The 13703-nt window shown below is 41.8% G+C and overlaps 1 protein-coding gene across 2 annotated transcripts in view; it reads right to left on the reverse strand.

Moving 5' to 3' along the window:
* The window catches only part of LOC124237075 (LIM and calponin homology domains-containing protein 1-like), a 309151-nt gene that overhangs the window by 41306 nt on the left and 254142 nt on the right, over window positions 1-13703 (reverse strand). For both annotated transcript variants that reach the window (XM_046656322.1, XM_046656321.1), the window contains 4 exons: window positions 11381-11507; window positions 9686-9843; window positions 9070-9478; window positions 5719-5937 (listed from right to left, as the gene is read on the reverse strand). In XM_046656322.1, the coding sequence (XP_046512278.1) occupies window positions 5719-5937; window positions 9070-9478; window positions 9686-9843; window positions 11381-11507 (913 nt within the window). The remainder of the gene's footprint in view (window positions 1-5718; window positions 5938-9069; window positions 9479-9685; window positions 9844-11380; window positions 11508-13703) is intronic.

Consider the following 13703-nt stretch of genomic DNA (forward strand, 5'->3'; position numbering starts at 1 on the left):
TGATGTGTACTTTCTTGAAATCTGTAAATGCTCTCTACCTAAATATCTTTAATGACTTTTAAAGAGCATTAAAATCTAACACTCTCACAACTACTTCTAGATGGGGAAAAACAGTTTCTAAAGAAATGTCTGTTGACATTTGACATCTACAAGGAACTTGCAGTTGGTCTCAGTTGTAAGGAAAATAGCACCTACTCAAATGCCTTCACCCTGCTCTCACTGCAAAATAAAATGTTTCAAGAAAGATCTGATTGTCTGTTTTCCCGGATCAAGAAAACATTAGTAAAGGACTGAATTTTCAAGGGGAAGGCCTAGAGCTTTATGAAGGTGAAAAAAACTGACCTACTTTGTTACTTAGTTTGAGAAAAGCAGATGAAGTAGTTTAGACACCTAATAGCTGAGTTTGGCCCTTGGTCAACGAGGGAGAATTGCCACAAACCTGGTGGGGAGGTGCTGGCCAGCAGGGAGGGTGTGCATGACAGCATTCAGGATGAGCTGGCAAGAGGGAGCTGATCCACAGTCATGGAAAGGAGTGACAGAGTCAATGGGTGGGAGTCTGGGGGTCTAGGCGGCAGAGGAAAGCCAGAATTGGGAAAGAGTGAATAATAGGAGAAGCGAAATGAGCTGCAGAAATAATCATGTGAGCATCTGCAAGGGCAATCGTCTTCTGGAAAAAGCTATTCACATCTGCATGCTTCTTAGAGAATTACAACTGGAACGACTGACAAGCTGAGTTGGAAGACAGCAAGAAATTCATTTCATTTATTTGAAATTCACATCTGTGCAAGATGGTAATTTTGACGATCTTACTTTAACCCAAAAAACTTTACCCTTATCACCTTTTCTGGCTTCTGAAAAATATACTGTGACTTTCTTTCTCCTATTTGCTGTATGATAATATTAAAAATAATTTAAGGGCACCTCTGTCTATCAGTCGCTTTGACATCAGGGTAAATGCTCCATATAAACGAATTCTCACAATAACCTTCAGATGCATATACTATTATTCTCCTTATTTTAAATATAAATTGAGGCTCAGACAGTTTAACTTGCTCAGGTGGGGTTTGATCTTTGACCTAGTGCATGGAGTACTTTAGGTGTTTTAGGAAACGGTCATTTTTGGTACTATCGTGGAAAGAAAAATTCAAATACAAATATAGCTGACAGTGGAAAATACTAGAAAACATTAGAATAGTTTTGAGGGAGACATAAAGCATCTTTCTGCAGGGCAATAAATAGGATAAATTAGTCCTCAGACTAGAAGACCTCCCAAATTTTTTTCCAGTCCTACATTCTAGGAGCCTGTATTTGTGCTACAACATGATTTTACAGAGCCAGCATTTTCAAATGCAAAAAGAAGTACTGGTTTCCACTGGGAAATATCTCAGGGATAACTGGAAGGGGCCTCTGCTCAGAGTGTACAGCATCTAGTCACCCTCTTCACCTCTTGGGATCCTCCTGTGGGCTCCACAACCTTGCCCATGCCTTTCTTTGCTTCTGCTATTTGCAACATGTGGAATAGCCTCCTTCCTTTTTGCATTCCAACGCAAATCCCAAATTTACCGTCAAGTTTCAAAATCCACATCCCACACAAAACCCCAACCTATAATGATCTTACCTATTCTTTGCAATCTTATACCCCTCTGGTCTTCTGACCCTAATATGTAGCACTTAATTAAATATCGTTTTATACACTTTTCTAGTTGCTTTATGAAAATTGCTTTCCAAGCAAGTTTACGAGTTTCTTCTTCTATTTCAAAAACTGGGCACAGAGTAGGTCCTCAATTCATGCTTATCAGTTAACAGGCAACCCTAGGCCAGGTAATTACTATCACAATCTCATTACCTTAGAGATGATTCAACCGAGGATGATTTGGAGTTTGCTGGTATTAGTAGATACAGCCAGAGTAATAAAAAAAAAAACAAGTCTAATCTAATTTAGGATCTATTTCTAAAGTCCACAGTCCCAAGAGTTTCAAATGAGAAAGGTGAGGTAGAAGGAAATTAAAGAGACGACATAATGTCACACAAAAGTGGTTGTGCCGGGCCAAGAGGCTGCCCCTCTAACCTCGCCCCGTTGCCCCTGGAGTCTTGCGGCCACCCTTCCACGCTGCCCTGCCTCACAGTCTAAGTTAATGCTCCTGCCCACTGCTGCTGTGCCCTTTAACAGTTCCAGCTCGCCCTGCAGGAGCTGTGACATTTTAGTGGTGGGTGAGGCTACTCCTCTGTAAAGAGTGTATCTGTTGGGAATGCAGTTTTTAGAAGAAAGACACTATTTAACAAGAAGAACACTATTCCTTTGACCACCCCACAGAATGGGGCAAATGAATTAGAAACAGCAAATCAGGTCGCGGCCAGTCTCAGGCCCTGGGAGGCTCTGAAGCACAGCCCCGTTTTAAGCTGGTCGCCGTATTTTGTCATGACCAATTAATTCCACCGTTTCAATAGGAATAAACTGGCTGGCACACAGTCAAGAAATGCTTTTCTTGGAATGTGGAGAAGGAAGTAAAACGAGGAGCAGGTTTATTGGAGAAGAGATCCTTTTAAAATGACCCTTGGGGTAACATTCTGAATGGAAAACTTTTGGTGTCATAAGTTGTAAGCGAGTATGAAGAGTGTTTTAGTAAATGAGCCAAAATTTTGTGCAGAACAGCTAACAACTTGGCTTATGGTCTAAGAGACACACACAGGTAGTTATCTACCCAGAAAATCATGTAATAGCCCCTGCCATAATTAATTCAAGAGCCTAAAGTCCTAGAGACAGGGTAAATAAAGGTTATGATCTATTCGAACCACTAGGGTTTACTAAACTAGAAATTATTCCAAACTAGGCAGCGTTTCCGAGGAAGAGAGACACAGAGGAAGAGGGTCCCAGGCTTTTCCACGAGTTTGGATCTGCATCTTGAGGATGCCCGGGATCAGGCTGGTTTCTGAGAAGAAAGTCCACAAGGCCACCTTTTGTTTGGGGGTTTCCTTGTTACACTGTATAAACTTCTGAAATAATGTGATTTCTTTCAGATCATCTAATTTTGCTTCTCTTAAAACAAGATACTTTTGGGGATATGTAATCAATGTGCAATCTTTCAATCTATCTTCTCTTTGCCTTTAGGGAGTTTAGCAGTACAACTACTGTTAGGTGGAAAAGGCCTGGAAAAATATACACATATATATATTTTTTTTGGTGAGGAAGATTGGCCCTGAGCTAACATCCATTGCCAATCATCCTCTTTTTGCTGAGGAAGATTAGCCCTGAGCTAACATCAGTGCCAATCTTCCTCTATTTTGTATAGGGGATGACACCACAGCATGGCTTGATGAATGGTGCATAGGTCTGCACCTGGGATCCAAACCTGTGAACCCTGGGCCACCAAAGCAGAGTGCACAAACTTAACCACTATGCCACTGGGCCAGCCCCAAGAATGAGTATATTTTTAAGGGAGGTTTTACTGCTCTAAAAAACAAGCAAAAACCCCTTTTCTTCTGTTTTAGGAGTTCTGTACTTAACGCAATAGGTCTCCATGCAGGATGGGTAAAGCTTTTTCCTCCAAAGGGCTAAAAGCTTAGAATACGAGCGATTAAATAGTTGGTTTAGGAGGTTTAGGCCTTATACCATCTGGTCTCTTCATTTATTCCTTTAACTTCTGTCAGGAATAAAATCTATTCAGCCAAAGGCAGGATTTCCCACAAATTCTAACAACAAGATGGTCAGAGGGCAGAACTGGTGAGAGGTAGAGAACAGATGTGTGCCTGATAGCAGAGCCCTCAGGATTTGTTCTTATAATGAATCCACTAGGACTGAGTTAGCCCTGTGCACCTCTGTTATATGGCCAGTGTCGTGGGACAAGCATGGCACCCACACTGTTGCTTTTCCACAGTACAGTGAGAAAGAACCGTGCTCAACAGTATGTGCAAAGGGCCTGTGACCTGATAGACAGAGTAACCAAACTGAGGAATGGAAAGGTTATTTATGAAGGGAACTTATAGAAAATGTTCATCATTAAGTGTGGCAAAAGGGAAATAAGAACAGAATTACTAACTGTCCCAGAAAAGCAATTCCACTACTGTAATGTCTAATTAATTTGGGTAACTTCTAATTTAAATTTAAGAGCATAAGTTAATATTGACTCTACCAGTAAAGTTCGCACACAGACCTCAACATTCCACCTCACGAGAATCTGTAAGAACTCTGCAGAAACTGTAACATTTATACAAATAAAAAGTGAAGTTAAATTCCAGGCTGACAGACACAGCATTTGCCTGGATCTTTGCTCCTGGAGACCAGCAAACATGTTACCATGGCGAGGAAGTTATTCTGGTCTATTCCAATTTGAATCTCTTTCATAGGGCTTGAGCACTGTGGGGAAGAATTATGTCCTCTCAACTCCTCTGAGAAAACATTTTATTCTTCAAAAGACAAATCCCAGAGATAAGAACAAGAATATCTAGCCCACTGGGTGGGTTTCGCTAGCTGCGTCATCTAACAGCCCTGGAGCTGGGAGACAAGTCTTTCAAACCTCTCTAGGGATTCAGGGTAAAATCTTGACAGTTCTCTCCATCCTTTAAAATTCCAACCCAAACACTATAAATTAAAATGGCAGAAATCAGCCTCTGGTGAGGACAAATGAGGTTGAACAGAGTCCAGCTTGCAACTCAAAAACTGGGCTGCACCTGTGATAGTGAAAGTTTGGGTTTGATCAGCAAAACCAGCATGAGGCTTTCTGGTGTGAGACCTAAGAAAGCGTCATCTGGATCCTGATGCCCCTCCAGGGTGGCAAATATAATGTTATTATTTTGAGTGTTCCTTTTTTTGCTGTTCTTGAATTATCCTACATTTTTCAGCTTGGCCATTCAATAGTGTTTCCAATTACTCTGAATTTAAGAGGGCTAAGCTAATTAAAAATCAGTTTGATTCTAAACGTTTTTGGTTTTTTTAACTAGTAAGAAAGATACCCTTTCCTACATATGGTCAAGGACAGAAAGTCAGGTACTAAGAGCATCAGTTATTTTCAAATTGTATCAAAAAGTCTGATGAGTCCTGAACAAACAGAAAAAAAGCTATTTTAGAGGTTTATTTTTCTATAACACTAGACATCAATAATGTGAAGACAAGAAAAGTTTTTCTTATTTATAATTTATATTGTTCCTTTTATTACACCCACTGTGAGGGTTGAATTGTGTCCCTCTACCCCAAATTCATATGTTGAAGTGGTAACTCCCAGTAACTCAGAATGTGACCTTATTTGGAAATAGGATTGTTGCAGAGCTAATGAGTTAAGATGAGGTCATCCTGGAGTGGAGCGGACCCCTAATCTGTATGACTGGTGTCCTTATAAAAAGGAGAGATTTTGATACAGACAAGCACCCAGGGACAGCACCAGGTAAAGTGAAGGCAGAGATCAGGGTGATTCAGCTACAAGCTAAGGAACCCCAAAGATTGCTAGCAACCACCGGAAGTTGGCAGAGAGGCATGGAAGGCTCAGAGCCAACAGAAGGAACCAACCCTGCACACAACTTGATTTTGGACTTCTAGACAGCAGGGCTGCAGGACAATTAATTTCTGTTTAAGCCACTCAGTTTGTGGTACTTTGTTGTGGCAGCCCTTGCAAGCTGACACACCCACATAAAAAGAAACGATTGCCACCAAGACCTACTTACGTTTTAAAACAGATTCTTTCACAATGGAATTATCCCAAAGAGGAAAAAAAGTTTGGTTCTTACCATCAGTTCTTGGGGAACAGAATTTGGCTTCTTTATGTTGATCTCGATGCTATTGCTGTCTTGTTTCAGCTCCACGGGGGACCCATGCACTTTGGCCACACCTTCAAACATCTGGGATTTGGTTAACGAGGGGGCCAGCTCCACTGTGGGACACTCTCTTTCCTTCTCCTCCTCATCGCCATGAACCATTTCTCCATTCATGTTGAATTTCCCATCTACCTATAAAAACCAGAAAGAACAAAACACATGCTATTCCCCAATGAAAGACTATAAGAAAATAACACATTCAGAATCACCTTAAAACATTAGCATTTAATAATCAGAGTCCAACAAAGAATAAGGTCTCTCATACACTTCAATTGGTTTTAGAAATTAGGGCTCCTATAAATGCCACCTTTCAGGGCCTCTTTGAAAGGTTGTTGGCCTTCTCATCTAAAGTCACTTCACTTAAGATTACATTTCATGTTCGTCTTACTTAGGGTGTGCTTCTATTTTAAAGTCTGGCCAATCAGGGAATCTTACGTATAAATACATGCCACATGTTTGGGTTCCAGTAATTTTTCATTTAAGTTCTGATTGCTATTCCACAATCTTCAGGATTTTTTTCTGGTTAATATATAAATTAGGTGGAACCCCCCTCGGATGGGGAATATTTCACAGGTTATCCTGTGGTGGTAGGCGGCAATGGGTACTTCTTTTGATGCTATCATGGAGGGCAGGAAACCTGATGCCATGCTATGGTATAGTAAATCCCTCTTTCTAGTTAACTTTACAATCCAAGTGTTTTCAACAAAAAAGGCCAATGCACATTAAAATATTTTTTGTTTTGCACCCATATCTAGGGAAACCAGTGAAGCAAGAAAGGAGGAGCAGAGAGAGTGGGCGGTCTGGCTTATTGAAAGGCATCTAGCACCTCTGTCTTGAAGTTCGAGGCAAAGTGGAGAATGCTTATGAGAGGAAGCCCAGCAGTTGGACGGCCTAAGACTGAGTCCTGGCTCTACCACTTAATAGCCACGTAATCTTCAACCTGTTTCCTCATCTGCAAAATTTATAACAATGGTCTCTCCCTGAGAGTGCTATTACAGCCACTTTATGGATTAATAGATGTACAGTTTAGAACAGTACCTGGCACATTTTAAGTACATAAATATTAGCTGTTACTGTTTCTAGGCCTTCTAAAATCTTCCAAAAGGAATAACGGAAGGCCAGATATTAGTTATAGTTTATTTGCCTTAAGCCAGCGGCTTGCACACTCTGTTGTCTGTGATCCATAAGAAAGAAACAAATCACAACTGAGCACACACATAAATATAACTGAAACAGGAGTTTCACAAAATAATATCTTGCTTTATTATCTGTGATGCACCAGTCTGTTTTTTGTTACTATAGTCTATTCTACTTCATTTTTTTTTAAAAAAAATGCTGATTCCAAACCACTAAATTGCTTTTATAAGCTAGCAACGGTTGGCAACTCTCAGTTTGAAAAACACCTCCTTAAACTATTTCACTTGATCTTTTTTTTACTCTTAATTCTGCTGCAATGGGAAACTGAGTCTATGCCCTGCCTCCGTGCCCTACCCACCTCCCCACAAAAACATACACACACACACACACCCCCCCTTATCTTCTGTCCTAGCATTTATCTGGTAACAACTGTCCCATTTACATATTATCTTCGAGCACAAGTGGGTCCACCCACTCAGTGGTGCAGCTGTGAATAGGGCTGATAGCCATCAAGGCCTGTGATGAGTCAAGGGCTCATTGTGGTCAGGAGTGAGCCCCAGCTCTAAAAGGACGTCTACTGCGGTTCCTCAATCCACCCCTCCATGAATGCTCTTCCTGAGGCCTCTACACCATCTTGCCACAATGGTAAGGGACTCGTTTTCTCAGGGGCAAAGTCTTGCTATGAAGTTTTCTATCCTACTTCTTCTGTTTAAATGATCCCATGGCACTATTTATATAAAGGAGGGGAAGTGGACATCTGGATTATCTGATCAGATGCCTTGGATACCAAGCTAAAGAAATGTATTTCCCTACCCCCGCTCTGGGCCACCTCAACATCAAACCTTCCTTGATGGACTGTCACAGACAGTTCATTGCAGTGGGCTCCAGGTGAAGGAGGGCTGCCGTGGTACTTAGGTGGGTTACTGAGCTTGCTTGGGCACATGCGTATCTGTGTGTGGGTGAGCCTGCATGATGAGTAGCTCATCTTCTCAGGGAAAATTAATGTATTTATTCAGTAAACACTTGCTGAGCGCTTACCATGTCCTGGGCACCCATGTCAGGCTCTCAGGAGGAAGCTGTGAACAACTAAGACACAGCCCCCGCCTTTCAAGGGCAAACATCTCAAATTGAACCCAGATGAGACAGCCAGGACATTTTCCTTTTGTTCTACCAAAGCCTAAGGCACAGATTTTTAAGCTATATTCAGAGTTATTTAAGCAAAAGTCAGAAAGTGTGGTTTGGTTCCCTCTGAAATTCAACAGGAAGATACATCACATTGCTCAGTTAGTTTAATTAAGCAAACTTTCTTTTCAGTCTCATGTCCCTGTCTCCCAGTGAGGAATTCCACCTCTGTCTTCCATTAGGAACCCATGTGGTGTGCAGGGACAATGAGAACTGATTTTTCTTTGTAAGTCAATAGAGCTTAAGACAAGGGATAAAGAGCTTCCTCACGACATGAGGGAAAATACTAGAATTTGAGAAAGTGAAAAGATGTTTGGTTGTTATAGGTTCTTTGGTTCTGGAACATTATTTTACACATTCATTGGTAAAAAAGAAAAAAATCTGGTTTTTTCCCACTTAAAAATATTTTAAAAATCTGTTTCATCTGAGGACCAAGTCCCTCTCATGTTTCCATGTGTTCCTTGCATTATTTTTTCATCAATTGTAGCATCTTTTTGGATATAATGTCCTTTTCTTCCTAAAAGAGAGACAGCTGTGTATACTTCTATTTAAACCAAAGACAATTAAAATTTTGTTTTGAGGAGTTGGCAATACCTCCAGATAGCTGTAGATACATAGGGTATTACTAAATTAGGGTTTGTTACGACTACAATAGAGAGACCATGCCATCATGTCAAACTAGAAAATAGACTTTGCTCATGGAGGTGACTCGACTATCAATCTCATTGGAGTCCATCAGAATTAACAACAGGAATTGAGGGGAACATGACCCTTTAACCATTTGCAAACCAAGTGTCCTGAGACACACAAACTTCTCAATTGTAAATGTTAACACATTTTGCTTTCATTTGACAGAAATAATTGCATTTTCTTGAGTCAAGCTGCTTCTTTCCATTGACTACCTGGAGTTCAATTTTGGTTCTACTCTTAAGGAACTCAGCGTACCTTAAAGGTCTTCAGAACCTCTTGAGAGTTTTTGGGCTGGGAGTAAGGCTTGGGCGTCAGCATAGGCACTGCTTTGGGAGTTACAGTTTTGCTTGGAGACCCACTGCCTGCTGACATGCTGGTATCCAGAACGCTGGGACGAGTGATGGTGGTTTCCACAGTGGCAGTGAATTTAGGTGGAGGCAGTGACTGTTGCCGCAGGTATTTCATGGGGTTGGGGTCGTCCACGAAGGAGGATAAGTTTGGCTCTGTTGAATGGCTTCTTTCCAGAATTTTTGGCATCTCCAAGCGTTCAAGAACAGCCTCACTGATGGTGAACCTCTCGATGTACTGCTGAAGGATCCCCTCAGCCTCCTCCTGGGACCGTGCGTTCTTATACGCCTCATGCAACTCCCTCTCTCTCCGCTCTCTACAGGATGGGCATGGGGGGAAGCAAGAACAAAGCCAACAGTCACAAAAACTGCAAAGACGACCTGGGTAGGAACCCAGATAGAGCTGAAGGGACAGCACGGGGAGTGTATAATATTGGTGTCAGAGCCTTTGTAATAGCCAACAACTGTTAGAAAAAGCACATCTAGATAATATCATACGTTAAACAACAACAGAAAGAACCCACTTTTCTTGAACAATTTCTCTGTAGGTTTTGATGCTTTTCCTTCGTTCCCTTGTCCCATCCTCGCCAGCCAGTAATTTCTCCATTTTTTTCCTTTCTTCCTCTTTCTTGATTAAGTCCTGAGAAGCACTTCTTCTACGGCTCTTCCAACGAGCCAGGTCCTGTGGGGGTGGGAAAGGGAGATAGAACATGCTTATTCAGGTTTGCACGTAACTCTATGCCTACTCCTCAGAGTTTAGTTAGCACTGCCTAGAAGCCAGGCATAGGCGAGGGCATTCCCACACAATCCGATGCACGCCTGGCTGGAACAGGAATGCCTCACAAGGCGGGAAACCTTCAGATATATCTACATTATCCACAGAAGGGCAGCACATTTACTTAAACATGGCAATGTGAAATTTGCAATCATATTCCAGGTTACAAATTTTAAAGTATTGCCTCACAGGGTATTGTAAGAAACTTCATGTCTCGCTATTTATGACCTCTGCATTGTGAAGGAACCTGCTGACAACAGAATGGTAGGAATTAACCACAGACCTACACGATTTCCTCAGAGAAGGAAGTAAAGGCAGAAAAAAATTGGCTTTGGGGTCATACAGAACCGACGATTCCATATGGATGAATTCATTTGATCCTTAAAGCAGCCTCCCCACAAATCCTACAGGCAGTTACAGCACAAAGACAAAGAGTTACAATTCAGGTCAGATGGGCAGGATGGCAGCTACGGCAAATAATCCTAGCTCCATCTCTACCACACTTTGGAATCTCAGGCACGTTTCTTAGCCTTTCTGTACCTCAGTTTCCTCATCTCTAAAATAAGGACGATAATAACGACTCTTACAAGCCTGTTGTGAGGATTGAATGGGATAGTGCATACAAGGTGCCAGGCACACATAGGTGCTCAATATGTTGTAGACATAGTTATTACCACATTTTCTCAACCTTGGAGAAGTTAACTTTTTTGCCTAATGGGAGAGTCAAGTTTGTGACAACTATCTCAGAGCGCCTTGTGAGAATTTAATGCAATGATGCACTCTCCCCATCTCCTCCCCATCTTCAAGCTCTTCTCCTGCCCTGGCTCTCTGCTTTCAGCACACAAACAATCTTAAGGCCCTCCTCAGGCCCTGAGCTTTCCTTCCCTAGTTCTAATCCTGGCTCTCTCACTCACTGGCTGTGTGGCTTCGGCTAAGTTACTTAGCTGTTCTGGGACTCATCTGTGGAACTGAGGATGATAACAGTTGCTAGTTCACTGAGTTACTAAGAGTATTAAATGAATTCCATGCAAAGCACTTAGAATAGTTTCTGGGATTGGTACACTTTCAATGTTGGCAATTATCATTGTCATCATCATTATCAATTTCAAACATATAATCTCAAAAGACAGTGCATCTTCAATTCTACAACCCATGCCAGCTGTCTCTCTCCCACTCCCCTCTCCTTTGTGGCCAGCCTTCTAGCAAGGGTACTTGCCAATTACATGTCTGCATCATTCACTCCTCACCCTTCATGTTGCTATTAAACCTCCTTTAATTTCCCACATTTACTGAGTCACTGTTTGAAATCCTCTAAGGGCTCCCTTCACCTGCATAGCTTTCTCCTCCAAGTCTACCCACCCCACCTGATTTTCTGCTCCAAACGGCCTCTAACCCATTGTGCTGGGCAGCCTCCCCGCTGCCCGCAGCCTTGCCCAGCACTCACATCTTGCCATTTGTCGTCCTCTTCCCGCAGCTGGTTATTTATCAGCTGCAGCTGCTCCTGGCGGGCCCTGCTGTGCGGCTGCACCGCGGCCTCCTCCTCACACCGCATGTCAAACATACTCGTGCTCCTGAGTGTGGAAAGAGCAGAGACATAAATGGCCCGGGATCAGCACCTGTCTTGCCTCTGCGCCTTCTGGGGTGTTCTGCCGCGTGGGGGCGCTACTGCGTTTGGAAAACGGCCCTTCTCAGCAGCTTCAGACAGCAGCATGATTCCCAGTCTGCCCCATCCCTCAGGCGCGGCGGGCATGCTAGCACCCCCACCTCTTCTTTTCCCGCAAAAGCCAAAATGCGACCATCTTTGTCTTCAGTGGTACTGCATCAGGTCAATATAATTTTATAGGTAGGTGCCAGAATATGTTTAAAGAAGAGCTAGAAAAAGGTATTTGAAGCTCTGGGCTCCTTTCATTTGTAAATGTATTAGAAAATAGGAAAATGAAAAGGCATAACTTGGGGTGGATTTGTGGGGAGGGAGGGAGGTGCTCCGTGAAGTGAAATTTTATTACAGTAAATGCTCCTTTGTGGAAAGGACTGGCTTAAATGCTTTCTACATTAACTGAGGCAATTCCTCCATTTTCGAAAAAATATCATACAGCCTGAAGTTTAAGACACCCACCTTTTCACAGTGTATTTTCTGAATTTTGGATGTAGCCAACAGCTATGTATTAGGGATGCATATATTTGATGTGGTTATTTCTACTTCCCGTAAAACTGTCTGTGAATTGATAGTGCATTGACAGTATCTTGGAATCAACAAAAGGTATTTTATAGTAAGAGTAAGGAATTATATATATATATATATATATATATATATATCAGTATATACTTTGTATCCTAATATTCTTACAATCATTTTACTTTATTTTTGTCAGGATACCTCTGAATTTACTCTTTTAAAAGAAAAAGGATAGGGAAAACAATTTTTAAACCCTTAGACTGTACATATAATTGATATATTCTATAGGAACTTATTAAATATTGGGCAAGACCATAGGGCCTTTTCTATGATGTTTACAGAGACCTTTGTTACAGTAAAAGCTGAAGTGGCAAGATGAAAACATAAATAAAAACCAAAGCAAAATCCTCCCTTTTTTTCTCTCAATGAAATGATGAGCTCTGGGATCAAGTGGGTGCTATAGTCCAAAAATCAAGAAATGGAGGGCCCTTTAAAGTTCACTGCTAACCTCTAAGAGCAGAAGACTGTGACAGTCCATTTTTGAAGCCAGCTTAACACAAAGAAAAAGAAAAGCCATGCACTTAGACACCAACTAATTCCAGACATCCTCAGTGATGTCCAAAATAGTTATCCCCATGGCCAGACAATGAACAGCGGTAGCATCGTTGGGTGCCAGTGGGTTCCTTAGCAGGCAGCTCTCTGGAAGGGGAAGACAGCCCCAAAGCAATGGCTACCCACCTTCATTTCAATCCAATCAAAATGAATTTGCACGGATGTGTGGGCGCCTCTTCCCTCTCTCTAGATGCTGGACAATTTAAGTCTGAGCTAAGAGACTATAACTGAAGACTGTAATTGAAATCTGCCTTCCTCAAGTACTCTAATAAGCTGACTATATGGAAGGACGTTTATCTGAGGCTTCCGTTAGCATGGATATGACACACCATTGTATGGAGCTGCCTCAACATACTCAGTGCATAGCGTTGATGGTAGCAGCCGTGCCTTCCAAAAAGATAAACTGTAGTGCTCAAAAGGGAGGAAGGACCACAATTTTTTCACTTATTTTATACTATTTAATAATGTGGTTTAAGAAAGATCTAGGAATTTGCAGAGTTAGGTAGAAAAGTCTAACCCATGTTTTTTAAACTTCACGGATCAAAATTCACTTAGGTAGGCTTTCCTGAAAGAGATGGAAATTCATCTCATTCCTCCTCTCAGAGTTTCAAAAAAAGAATCTTACCTTTAAATATATTCAATCAGTCAGTTCCTCTTTTAAGGCAATTTACAGTCTTTGTGAAGATCTTAGCAGACATAAAGCTCTCCGAGCTGCGGCTCTCTTGTAATCTACTAAGTAGTTGGCAGATTGTTGGAGAGAAAAAAGGTCCTTTCCTTTGACTTTGCCATCTATAATTTCTAAAAGGCAGGATTTTGGTTTAAGCTACCAATGGGTGGCCATATAGCTAGGACTTCTTCTGGGACCCCAGGAAGAAAATGGCAGCCTTCTCCAGGATTTGGGAATTGGTTATCTCACTCAATAGGCATGAAGAGGATGGGGGCAAGGTCTTCAGAACTGCCTCTTCCGTCCTGCGTTCCT

This window comes from Equus quagga, chromosome 3 (genome assembly GCF_021613505.1).
Source record: "Equus quagga isolate Etosha38 chromosome 3, UCLA_HA_Equagga_1.0, whole genome shotgun sequence".
In the NCBI taxonomy this organism is placed as follows: Eukaryota; Metazoa; Chordata; class Mammalia; order Perissodactyla; family Equidae; genus Equus; species Equus quagga.